Source organism: Eretmochelys imbricata, chromosome 22 (genome assembly GCF_965152235.1).
Source record: "Eretmochelys imbricata isolate rEreImb1 chromosome 22, rEreImb1.hap1, whole genome shotgun sequence".
Taxonomy (NCBI): domain Eukaryota; kingdom Metazoa; phylum Chordata; order Testudines; family Cheloniidae; genus Eretmochelys; species Eretmochelys imbricata.
This window is the reverse complement of record NC_135593.1, coordinates 4,302,152-4,315,336: the sequence shown is the minus strand read 5'-3', so window position 1 is coordinate 4,315,336 and position 13,185 is coordinate 4,302,152. Positions and strand designations below refer to the sequence as shown.

General features: G+C 56.1%; 1 protein-coding gene across 1 annotated transcript in view; it reads right to left on the bottom strand.

The window, feature by feature from the left end:
- The window catches only part of VSIG10L2 (V-set and immunoglobulin domain containing 10 like 2), a 33,867-nt gene extending 29,724 nt beyond the window's left edge, over positions 1-4,143 (bottom strand). The window contains exons 1-2 of the mRNA XM_077839633.1: positions 3,952-4,143; positions 698-875 (exon numbers count right to left, since the gene is read on the bottom strand). Coding sequence (XP_077695759.1) covers positions 698-875; positions 3,952-4,143 — 370 coding nt within the window. The remainder of the gene's footprint in view (positions 1-697; positions 876-3,951) is intronic.
- Between the last annotated feature and the right edge of the window lie 9,042 nt (positions 4,144-13,185).

The following is a 13,185-nucleotide window of genomic DNA, read 5'->3' as shown; positions in this document are numbered from 1 at the left end:
ACCAAAATCTCAGTTCCAAGCAGCCAGCTGAACTTAGATCTGAATCTGAAATGTATGCCTGGCTCCTCTCTCTAGAATGGGCCAGACTCCAGAACTATACCAAATGTAGAGTTCAGACCCAGCTCTGCATATAACTCATTTCACGTGAGGGTGGGTGAGGTCTGGGATGCTGCCATGGCAGGACAGATATCTCAGCCCCCCTCATCGCTTCATAGATTGTAAAGCCAGAAGGGACCATTATGATCATCTAGTCCAACCTCCTCACCTGTATCCTGTGGGCGAGCTTGGCTATATTTCTAGGAAAACGTCCAGTCTTGATGTAAAGACTGCAGTGATGGAGAATCTGCCATGTCCATTGGCAAAAGTCCCTCCAGCAATTATGTCAGCTTTTACAAACGTGCTTTTTTCACCCCCACCTGGTCCTCAGCAGGGTTTGAAGCCAGGCCCAGGGAGAGCCCACGTTCAGACGAAGTGCCAGCAGGCCTATCACCTTACGCCAAACTTCTGATAGCGCTTCTGGTAAAGGCATGCCGGGGACGGCCTGTGCTTGGGCCGGAGACCCCCCCGGAGAGCTGTGCGCCCATCCGCTCTCTGCATCAGCCTTGCACAAGGGCCCCAGCCTGGTAACAAAGGCACTGTGCTGCTGGGGAAACCCCCTCCAGGCGAGTCACCAAGCTGGACGTGGTGTGTGTACCACCTGGGGCCTGGGTCTCTCCGTGCTGCACCGTGACGTTCCTAGGCTCTGCTGTCGGACAGAAGCAGCCGCCGTCTTGTCCGTGGGTCAGCAGCCACGTGTGGCAGGGGGGACGCACACATTGCACTGCCTCCAGGGGATTGGCCTTTTGGTCTTTCTTCTGCGGCTGTTTTCCTTTCATCTAAAAGAGAAGGCACGCGGCCTGGAGGCATGTGCAGTATAAACTGAACCCTGCTTGTGCCCCCCCATTGGTGTAGGAGCTGAGCTCCTGGCGCTTTGTAACATATTTACCCCACGAGGGAGGGCAGCCAGGGAGCTAGAGCCCCCAGAGGCTAAGTGACTTGCCTGGGGCCGAGACCTGAAGCACAGTCTCCTGGGTTCTAGGCTAGAACCCTGCACAGAAAGAGCCCTGGCTGCTCCCCTGCGACCCAGGCCCTACAGCTCGGGGGTGACGAGAGCCGTAAACCATTAGATGTTTCAGGATGCTCAGCCACACCTGCAAAGTGTTACTGTTCATTAGGGAGGCCACGGATGGGGCAAGGAGCCAGGAGACCCGGGTTCTAAGCCTGGATCTGCACCTGTCCAACCATGGCAAAGTCATTTAACCTCCCCCTGCCTCAGCTCACCCATGTATGACGTTGGGGGACCGATACGCTTGGAAAGTGCTTCGAGATCCGGGGATGACCCATAGAGATGCGACGCATTACTGCCTGTGCCCTGCGAGGGGCAGGAGTGAGTCATGGACTCATCCCCCCACCCCGGTCCTTGGCACGCTGGCATGGAGAAGCTCGCAGCACCGGTTCCTGTGCGGTCTGCCTAGCACCTTTCACCAGCACTAAACTCACTACCAAAACCATTTCATGACATGTGTGAAGCCCTGAGGTGAACTGAGCAGGCCAGTGCTCTGCCACTCCGGGGCGAGGAGGTCATGGGCAAAGACAGGAGGGTGAAGCATCAAAATGGAGCTTTCTCTTTAGCTCCACAGGAAAGCTCCTGAACTGCCCCGGGCAGGTACAACCCTGCTGGTTTCTGTCCCCACTAGACCGAGCTCCTGGGGACAATCGCCAGCCATACAAAGTAGTTCTTATTACTCTGGCAGCTCCCCCGAGCTCCAGTCAGGATCAGGGCCCTGTACAAACAGGCCAACCCTGCGCTAACAGGCCGACCGTCCGAGTAACTGCCCCACCCGAGCCAGCAACCTGGCGCCCCCGTGATGTGACCCAAGTGGACAGTGACGCATAGCAAGGCTGCGGGGCTGAACTCTCCAGCCAACTCCAGCCGCGTTCTGCAGTCAGAGAGAGCCAAACGTCCTCTCACCCGCCCTGCTTTCGTGCAACTCTCTGCCCTGCGTAACTGGAGGGAGCCGTTATCCAGAAGAACGGCCGCCCCAGGGAGCGACCCCAGGGGAACACAGCTAGGGGTGATGCAGTGTGCGCCTGGAGCTCACACCCCGACTGGGCCTCGTTACAGGGACCCCGTACACACATGGGAGCCAGTTTTCCCTCCAGCCCACACACGCTCCATGCTGAGCTGCTTTTCATTACTGCAGTTTACTCACATCACACGTGCAGGGCTATGAACGCCAGCGAGGGAGTGCTCCTGGGTGCTGCTGGGCAAGGTGGCACAGGCTCACCTTTGGGCCCACGCTGAGCTAGGCTGGGCAGCTTCTTCTGGGTGACTTGACTTCTCAGGTTGCTTCAGGCGGGTTTCTAGCCATCTTAGGTGCTTACATAGCCCCTGTCAGGTTTCAGAGGAGCAGCCCTGTTAGTCTGTATCCGCAAAAAGAACAGGAGGACTTACGTTTTAGGAGGACCTAACAAAAACAGACTCCGACGAGAGACTGCTCAATTGGAATTCATTTGCAAACTGGATACAATTAACTTAGGCTTGAATAAAGACTGGGAGTGGATGGGTCATTACACAAAGTAAAACTATTTCCCCATGTTTAGTCCCCCTTCCTCACACGTTCTAGTCAACTGCTGGAAATGGCCCACCTTGATTATCCCTACAAAAAGTTCCCCCCCCCACATACACACACACTCTCCTGCTGGTAATAGCTCACCTTACCTGATCACTCGCCTTACAGTATGTATGGCAACACCCATTGTTTCATGTTCTCTGCATATATAAAATCTCCCCACTGTATTTTCCACTGAATGCATCCGATGAAGTGAGCTGTAGCTCACGAAAGCTGATGCTCAAATAAATTTGTTCGTCTCTAAGGTGCCACAAGTCCTCCTTTTTTTACATAGCCCCTGTTACCCTGTTACCGAGCGCCTCGCAGTCTTCACTGTGTCCACCCTCACCAGCCCTTGGGTGGCAGTGGGGTGCCCTTCTCCTCATTGTACAGCTGGGGAGCGAGGCCCAGGGAAAGCCACAAAGGGACTTAGGCACCTGATGCCACTGGTTAGGCATCACTGAGATCCTCAAAACCCCGGCTTGGCTGCTGCAGAGTCCTGGAGGGGCCCATTACCGTGCTTGCAGCATAAGGGCTAGACTGTGATTCAGACTTGGGGGGGAGCCATGGGGCGGGGTGTGTCGGGGAAGGGGGGTCGATGTGCCTGGTTGCTCCCTGCAGGGGTGGGGACGGACAGCCCCTATGTGTGGGAGCAGCCGCTGAGCTGGCCCGGGGCAGCAGTCGCTGGGGGCACCGGCCGGCAGAAGCAGAGGAACTGTGGCTCAAGGGGTGTCTCAGGGCAGGCAGCCCACAGGTGCTCCAGGCTCCGGGCTGGGCCTGCAGACACAGTCCGACTCTAAAGAAACGCCAGAGGCAGCATGAGTCATCCCCGCCCACAGGCTTCCTCTGGGACACACCTGCCACCTGTAGCCAGCACGTGGGGATGGCTGGTCTGGTGGGGCGAGGGGGTGGGGGGCCAGCGGCAGGTGGGCACCTGGCTCCGTTCGTGCCCACTGCCGCTGGACTGCCCTGTGCATTGTCTCTCGGGAGGGCCGGGGGGCTGGAACAATTTGTATAGCAGGGGGGCTGAGAGCCATTGAACCAAACTGTAAACCCTGGACATACTGGAAACCACTTCAAGCCAGGGGGTGCTGCAGAACCCCCCACACCCCTAGTTCCAGCACCTATGCTGTAGGGCCTGGCATGGTCGCAGACCTGGGGTAGGCTTCTTGTCTTCCCATTGATCAGGAGGGGATTGGCGTTCTTCCTCCTGGCCTGGGAGTGCCTGGAGCAGGCCCCTCCTTGCACCAGCCGTCAAAGGGGGGGGCAGTCGTCTGGATGCCCCACGTAGCGCCCTGACCTCGCCCGTAGCGCAGGGCTGGCTACGTCTTGTGTGCTGTGCTCTGCGGTGTGTGCTCGTCGGAAGGGCCCAGCCTGGAGCCTGAGCTCGCGCTCTGTCGGACAGGTCCTGCAGGGGCAGCCGCAGTGCAAGCTCCCCCCAGCCGGCCTCCGCCTGGAGATCCCGTCTCCCTAGCTGCGAGGGGAGCGCCATCATTTCTCAGCTTTCGGCAGCGACCGCAAACAGCGGGGTCTCTTGTCCCCAGCTAGGAACCAGCATGAGAGCGACCGAACTCATTTCCCTTGGACCCCAAGCAGCCAGCGGTGACCCCAAGTGAGAGGTGTTTCAGTCACGGCTGCCCTGAGCTGATCTGGGCCTGGTGAAAGCCCCTGTCTCCCACGAGCAACCCTCTGAGCCATCAGGTCCGCCAGCATTTTCGGTGCCGATTGGGTCCCTGGAGAGGCGTGTGCTCATGCCCTCGTGTTTGATGACAGATGCTGGTCTGACTCAGGGATGGCCTGTCCCTGAGTTGCCCCTGCTAGGGGGCTATTCCCCTGCAGCAGGGAGACGTGCGGGCGAGCATGAGGTTGGAATCTTAGCTGCCCCACTAAGCAGCTTCTCCCAGCCCCTGAAATGCAACCCAGGGTTTGCAGAAAGTTGCTGAAAACCCCTGGAAGCACGTTACACAAGGAGGCTGCAAAGGCTCTTCCCTGCGTGATCTGTGTCACCCCAGCACCACCCGCACGTTGAGATACCCACCCAGACGCTGAGTTCATCCAACTGACAACATCTGTGGGCAGCAGGCAGCCCCGAGCCGCTCCCACAACACAAACACCAGCCAGCCATCTGACCTGGCACCCTCTCCGGCGAAAAGTGCCAGGCTTTCATCCGCTTCCCTTCCCAGACTCGCTTTGCTGGGCTGCCCCAGCCAGCCTCCTGCCCCGCCAAGGGACCTAAGCGCCATCCAGCAGGGAAGGGCCAATGCCGCAAAGTCCAGTTTTGGATGTAGTCCCAGTGTTTCAGGGAAGTGTGTTTGGGCCAATCAGGGTCAAGATGGAGACTGTGGTGTACGTAGCCACTATTCTCTGTTCTCTACGCCTTGACATTTCTAAGAACTCTGCAGAGTTCATTTGCCATTTTCTCGGCAGAGTTGCTGTAATGTGTTACAAAGGAGACTGCTGCCTTGGGCTCTGCGCTTCCAGCTAGTTGCCCTGCCGAGGACCAGGTGCGTTTCACTGTCAGGCGCTGAGAGGCAAGGGGGGAGGTGAGATCTTTTATTGGACCCACTGCTGTTGGTGAGAGAGACAAGTTTTCGAGCTACACCAAGCTTGACCTGAAGAAGAGATCTGTGTCCCCTCAAAAACTTGTTTCTCTCACCAACAGAAGCGGGTCCAATAAGAGATGTTACCTCCCCCACCTTGTCTCTCTAAAATCCTGGGATTGACAAGCCTGCATTTTCAATCACTAGCCCTTGAGCAAGAGCCCAGGGGAGAAGAGAAAGGTGAGTGCAGGGAGCTGGGGACAGGAGCTGTTTGAGAGGGCGAGTGCACTTCCAACCACAGCTGGGGTGCAAATATTGTTTCTCAATGCCACGGACGGGCTGGGCTGGGTTCTAAAGTACCAGGGTGCTCGGGTGCACATAGGCATGGCTCAGGTTTTGGCTGCAGATTTTGCACATGCCAGCTGCCTGCTGGGGAAGGGACACTCTCTGCTCCTGTCGAACAAGACTTGAATCCCCTGCCCTGGCACAGAGGACAGAGGAGCACCTGTATGGGAGACAAAATGCCAGGTTTATTGGGATGGAGGAGAGACAATTTGCACTTCCCCTATTAAGTGGCTGTTGGCACTGATTCAGACCCCGGCACATACCAGCTGTGCCCCCATTTCAATAGCCCCTGGGGGCTTTGCATGGACACAGAGGGTGAAGGTCCACCCCAGGTATGTCCTGTCTCCACTGGTGTGGCCATGCCCCCTCTCTGCCCCATGCCTGTCCAAGACCATTCCCGACTCCCGGGTTCTTGTGGAAGTGGTGCAGGACCGGAGGAGCCTGTGCCGGGGGTGTTCCCAAGGGCCCTTATGCCTGCTCAGCAGCCCCTTTGCAGCAGCCTCGCTGGCATAAAGGGGCCGCAGGGCAAGGGTGAACGTAGCCCAATGCAGAGGAAGGCCTTGGGAAAGTGGGGCTGATGGTGGAGCTAAACCCCCGGCGATGGGGCCTGCCTCTTTATGGACTGCTTATGGCTTTCGTTTGCTTCCTTGTTAGGAACAGGGTCCCATACCTGGAGGAAAAACCCTGCAGTATTTGTTCTGTATTCCTGCGCTGGGCTCTGAAAATCTAGCCATTCCTGGCTGAGAAGTTCCACCCGGTGCTGTCGAACTCGCTGATGCCCACGATGGGCCTGGAACAAAGCCCGGGAACCTGGCCCCCTCTGGACTTGGGGAAAGTTTGGACCCAGGTCTGAACTCTGCAGCCCAGCTAGGTAACTACTCTCTGCAGGTTCTTCAGCCTCCGGCAGTGAAGAGCTCACTGTGTTCCAGGCTATTTCTGCCCCGCGGTTTGCAGCCTAGCAAACACCTCAATTTACTCTCAGGGTTGCTTCCTCCCAATCAGCCCCTTCATGCAGCAAATAGACGTGTTTGCAAAGTGCGGGTTTTCTGAGCAGGGTGGAACTTAGCGAAAAATAGAAACCCCCCAAACCACCCCCGCATCTCAAATGAGAGGAAGAAAATGCACCATACAGAAAATGAAGGGCAAAAACACCCCTCCAGGCAACGTGCATATTCCTGTGTCCCAGCAGCAGCAATCAAATCCCAGCCACTCGGCCAGGCCTCGTTCCATCCAGCCTGCGCGTCAGTCCCTGAGGGACTGATCCTGTTACCACGCAGGGTCCGGACCACACACAGCGCCTTCGGCATAACACACGTGGAACCATCAGGCTTTCTCCAGTTACACACGCAGCTTGCTGCAGAGCCTCCCTCCGCCCCCGGGATCCCCAGATCGGGGCGCGCAATGGGGCGCGGGGGAAGGAGGGCTGCGCTGGGGCCTAGCAGGAGTATTTGAAATGGCTTTGTTTGCTTTATTGAAATGAAAGCGACCAGTGCCGTGCTAAAACTGCCTGCGTCCCCAGCTCCAGCCAAAGCTCCCAATCCGGGAATCTCATCGGCGTGTCCCCCTGGCTGTGGGTCATTCAAATGTTCCCCCGGGATTGCCCTGTCCTGTGGAACTACCTGTCACTGTCTCCGAGCAGCAGACAGGACCGTCCACGGGGCTGGGGGGCGTCCACGGAGGGCCAGCTTGGCAGCATAGGCAGGCGAAAGCGGAGACCCCTGATTAATCTGGCTCTGTGGACTGATTGTATTTCCATCTGACTTCACTGCAATGCTGTTGCCAGCCTGGCTGGGTGGTGTTCGTGTGCTCAAAGCAGCCAGGGGCCCAGCCAAGCAGAGGAGCTGCTACCCTGAGAGTGGAGCCTGCAGATCCCCTCCTGTGCCCTGTTAGAAACGGAGGCAAAGGCCTCCAGTGGCTGGGCGCAGTGGGGTGCGTGGCTGGCTGTGCCAGGGGGCTGGCTGTGGGCTGGCTGTGAGTGGAAGGGGGGTTGTGTGTGTTGGGGGGGTTGTGTGTTGGTTGTGCGCAGTGGGGTGCGTGGCTGGCTGTGTGGGGGGTTGTGGGCTGGCTGTGAAGGGGGGTTGTGTGTTGGCTGTGTGTGTTGGGGGGGTTGTGTGTTGGCTGTGTACAGTGGGGTGCGTGGCTGGCTGTGTGAGGAGGTTGTGGGCTGGCTGTGAGGGGGGGTTGTGTGTTGGCTGTGTGTGTTGGGGGGGTTGTGTGTTGATTGTGCACAGTGGGGTGCGTGGCTGGCTGTGCGGGGAAGTTGTGTACTGGCTGGCTGTGCGGGGGGGGCTGGCTGTGGGCTGGCTGTGAGTGGGGGGGAGTTGTGTGTTGGCTGTGTGTGTTGGGGGGTTGTGTGTTGGTTGTGCACAGTGGAGTGTGTGGCTGGCTGTGCGGGGGGGCTGGCTGTGGGTTGGCTGTGAGTGGCAGGGGGGTGGTGTGTTGGCTGTGTGTGTTGGGGGGGTTGTGTGTTGGCTGTGTACAGTGGGGTGCACGGCTGGCTGTGCGGGGGGGTTGTGTACTGGCTGTGCGGGGGGGGGGTGCGTGTGTGCACGCTGGGGCAGGGAGGGCATCAGCTGACTGGATGTTACTCTTCGTTTTTCCAACCCTGAGTAAATAGACGGGCTGGTTTCTAACGAGACGTCGCCTCGTGGGCTTGGAACTGACCCTTACAAACAAATGGGGGACGCCTGGTGCCAGAGCCCTGCTGTGCGGCTGCCTGGCGCAGGGATCCCCCCGCCCCTCCGAGTCCCAGCGACCCTGGGTGCCCTGTGGAGGGCGGCCCCGGGCCCCACCCCTCCCAGAGGCTCGGGCAGAGGGCGAGGCTCACTGACCCCCCTTCAGGCTCCGGGAGCCGAGGGAGAAGCAGGCTCGGGAAGTGAGGGGAAGGGGAAGGACTGGCAAGACTATAGGTGAGCACAGCTGGTAAATATTGCCCCAGTAGCCAAGCCCTCACACCGCTCTAGCTTATCCCCTTCCCAGGCGGTTCAGCGAGACCCACATAAAGCACCATTGTACCAGCCGGAGTGTGTCCACCCCAGGGTGCTGTCACCACCCAGGCACGGTTACAGAGCTGCAGCTTTCTAGTGGAGACAAGGCCTAACATTTACATGTGGGTGGGGTCAGGGGAAGCAGGTTTAAATGACTTCAGCTTAGACGCCCTTAGGACCTACTCGGGCCTGGTCGAGGGACAGCTTTGGTACCAGTTTCATTATTTGGGATATGGGGGTGATTTGTTTGCCCCACAATAATTCAACAACCCCTAGTGAGGACGCTGTCTTACCCGCACAAACGTGCCTTGTGCCAGTAGAGTGAATTTAGGTAGCCCAGTGACAACCGATTTAAGGGGCTCAAACGTACATAGCTAAAGCCGTTCCAAAGCAGGGTGTAGACCAGCCCTTAGCCTCCTGCCCGCTGATTTTGGCCTGTTGTCTGTTACTCAGGTCAGAGCAAAGCTGTTTGTTGCTTTAAAACCCGCCAAGGACATGAACTCGCTGCTGAAGCTAGCAGGAAGCCGGTGGTGTTGCCAGAGGATTCGCTGTCCTGCCCCCATTCAGAGGCATTGCTGTCCGCACGGTGTCTTCACACGCTTCATTTCACGCTCCCATTTATTGGTTGGGGGAAAAACACTGCAGCCTTTTCCTGGTTTAAAATACGCTATTTTTAGTGGGAATAAAATCCCCCTGTAATTATGTAAATGTCAACCTGGGAAAATGTTTCACTGTTTTATTCTTTCTGGAAGGAACAGCTTGTTCCAAAGCAGCCAAGAGCCGGGAGGACTATTCAGGCGCTGCGTGTGTGACGGCTCATCAGCAGGCTCTGGCCCAGCCCTGAGCGTTTGGAGAGACGCAGAGTGTTTCCTGCATGCTCTCCACACACTTGGCAGCTGCACGTCCACCCTTCCCACCTCAGAGAGCCGGGGCCCACATGGCGCGTGAGCTCATGGATCAGCTCAAGGATCGGCTCCCTCAGTGGGGGCCGAGCGAGGCGCAGTTTAAGGCCGCGCTCTTCTGGGAAAACCATCTGGTGCCCCACCGGCGGGGAGCAGAATCGTTGGTCTTTGAGAGGACTCCAGCATGCAGCAGGAAATACATCCCTACGCCCAGCCGGGACAGAGCTGCGTCCCCGGTGCACCTGCCTTCTCCACCACGTTGTGGCAAGGTGAGCTTAGTAGAGCCCCATTGCGGCCTGCCGTGGCACTATCCGTCCTTCTGGGAGCTCTCCCAGGCAAGTCTCCATCAGAGCCTCCCAAACTTAGACAAAAGTCCCATGTGCAATGTTAACAAAAGGATCTTCCACCCTCCTGGGCTCAGCTCTCGGTTCTTCTCTGCTCTCCTACAGAGCACCGGCTCTGAGGCACAGAGAACAAGAACCAGCGGCTGGAAGCTGCAGCCAGACAAGTTCCAATGAGAAATAAGGCCCAGGTTTTTAACAGTGTGCGTGATTAACCACCGGAACAAACTCCCAGGGAAGGGATCCATTCTCTGTCTCTTGACGTCTTCAGATCAAGGCCCGGTCTACACTACACACCCGCACTGGCATAACTACATCGCTCAGGCGTGTGAAAAATCCACCCCCCTGAGCGATGAGTTATACTGACCTAGCCCCCAGAGCTTCTCCCGCCAGCTCAGCTCCCGCCTCTCGGGGAGACGGCTTAACTCTCAGACGCTCTTCTGTCAGTGAGGTAGCGTCTTCACTAAAACACTCCAGCAGCACAGCTGTGCCGCTCCAGCCCTGTACATGAAGACAAGCCCAAGACTGGAGCCTTTCTGGAGGTTGGTTTAGCAAGCGTTAAGGCTGTACTTGGATTGTGGCTTTCTGCTACCATGTTGGCCCAGCCCCTCTTTACCACTCTCCCACTCACGGACCACCCTCTTTGTAGGAGCTGGGTTATTATGAAATGACTCACACTGGCTGCTTTTGATATTTGTCATCCTGATTTATTAGCAGGTTTTGTTTGCGAAGGAGTAACTGCAGCAGACACATAGTGCTTTAGCTAGGGATAAGTGTCGGTATCCCTCCAATCAGGTCTTCAATGTAGGGCTAACAATATTTTAAACATCTCTGCCTTTTATCAGAGAACCTGTTAATTCTCCAAACTCGCCAGCATTAGTGTAGGCTTCCAGCTCTGCCACATGCTGTCCTCAACCTTGTCTACACTAGCATGTTTCTTCGCCTGTCCTACCACTGCCCAGGTGGTCATGCCAGTATAGACCATTCCCTGGTTCCCTGCAGACTGCCGGAGTTTTACCCATCGTGCTCTCGAGGTGCATAGCCAGCACCCTGGTTCAAAGACTCCTCTTTGTGAGCGCTACCCAATGTGGGGCTGCCCCAGTAGGAAATGTTAAGACAAATGTTAGTACAGACAGCACCTTGCTGCTTAACTAGCTATTGGACACAAGTGAGAATTGTTGCATTCATACGTCAGTACAAATTGACATGATTCACACCGAATGCAGGACACACAGACACACAATGGGTTAGGTCTAAGCTTTCCCCCTTGCCTTACAGACGTAACACGTGGCCTCGGCTGGCTGTTCCTGAGGTTTCTCCTTGCAAGACCTTTTGTCCTTCCCTAAAGCTCTGTCTTGCCCTAGGGACTTGCGTGGCCAGATATTCAGAACAGCTCAGCACAGCAGTGCACCCAGGAAGCTGAGCTCTTCTGAATACCTGGCCCTTAGTCTTTCATGCTCCTGAGTTGGAGCTAATGAGACCCACGTACTCTGTTTGTCCGGGTGAGTCAGCAGAATAACTCTGCTCTGCCACCAAACCCAGTTACGGTGATATTCTCTCCCGAGGCAAAGAGTCAGACTCCTGTAAACATCCAGATTATTCCCATGAAATTCGCCTGAACGATGTGGGCCTAGATTCAGTTTGAAGCATCGACACCCTGTGAGAAAATGGTTTCTCGCCGGTGGGAAGTGATGCTTTCAGTTTCAAACTCTTTGGAAAGGCAAGGGGTTTGTTTTCCACCTTGGGGAAAACACTTGGGCTCTGGCATTGGGGACGTGTGATCCCAGATTCCTACCGAAACCCTTCCTACCTCAGATCCTGATGCCTTGGGGAAGTTTGGTCAGGTGCAGCCCACGTGGTCACCCTTTTTAGCCTGCCCCCTCTAATCCCACCAGCCTGGTTGCATTCGAGACCGACATCCAGTGCCTTTGACGTCTCTTTCCCCGAAAGTGATAGAGATAGAGTGGGGCTGGAGCCAGCACCCCTCGATGTGTCCGCCCCATCTCCCCTCCCCACTTTGATGTGGTTCCTTGGACAGCTGGGGGAAAGTGCGAAGCCCAACCTACCTGCTGGCTTGTAAGGACAACATGTGGCTGCAGCTGAGACTTTAACTCCCCCTGTGTAATGGGAATACCAGCCTGGTCTAGCTCTGACATGGCTCTAATGACATACAATGGGGCCTCCTGGGTTTTCTTCATACTCGGAGACGCTCTGTTACCCTACAGCTAGCTGCAAAAAGAGAGCAAGGCCAAGCCAAGTCGTGCCGGCTCTGAATCGGTTCGCAGCTTATAAGGAAAGATATTTAATTCCGATGGGAAGATCCTTCCTTTGATCAGCGGGGCTGTGCTGTGAGATTAACGCTCTCTTTGCAGCCTGCTGGGAGCGGAGCGAGGGCAAAGTGCAGCCACGAGGGATGGGAACTGGCAACCTAAGGATTGAACCCAGGCTTCATCAATGACTTCCCCAGCTGTCAGAGGGGGGCCGAGGCTGTATTAACTAGAGCAGTGACTGAGACGTCTGTTCTCTTCCCTGGGGTACCTGTCTGATGAGAATGGCACTGCTGACCCGAGGAAGGCACCTTGTTTTTCTAGTTCGAAAAATCCACTCAGAGTCATCAGCTCTGGGAAATTACCTCCCTCCCACCCATAAAAGGCTTGTAAATATCATAGCAGATGCAGGCATCCAAATATAGCAGTGCTTCTAGCTGATAGGCAGTACACAAGGAGCATATCTGCCCCCTGCTGACATGCAGCCACTTCTAGGGTGGAGCACAGCAGCTCTTCAACAGCTCACAGCAACCCTACACCACCGGTTAAAAGGGGAAGAGTTATGTTACAGCCAGTTGAAAAAGCAGAGGGATTTAAGGGCAAAATGTAATTCCCAGCCAGGATGCTGTGGTGAACGCTCCTTGTATGAAAATTGCTGTGGGATAATTAATATTAGGGCCTTGGTTTTACAGCTCATCCACAGAGATGAAAGCAGCGTTCTCTGCCTTTGTGCTTCACTGTTACTGGATGAGCAAACAGCAGCGTTTGGAGAGGTCAAAGATGCACAATGGGAATTACCACGTGTAGTAAAATTCTAGTCACTAGCAATGTGGTTCTCTCGAGCTTGGGGCTTCTGCAACTGTAACTAATCTGCCTCCTGGACGCCGAACCATCCAGCGGCCTCCCCCTCCTTCCCAAGAGCCCCTTCCCTAGTGCCAAAACTCAGCCTCACCTGACAAGCTCGAGGATCAAAATCTGAGGCAGGGGAAAGTCACTGGAATTTGATCCAATCCAAACGGTTTGTGTAAGGATTCCCTCTTCTCGGGGCTGGGAGGGGTGGAAAGTTCTTGCCAGTGGAGCTGGATGAAATTTTTGAACCAAATTTGTTTCTGCAGAAAATGCAGATTTGGGGACACCAAAACGTTGCCGGCA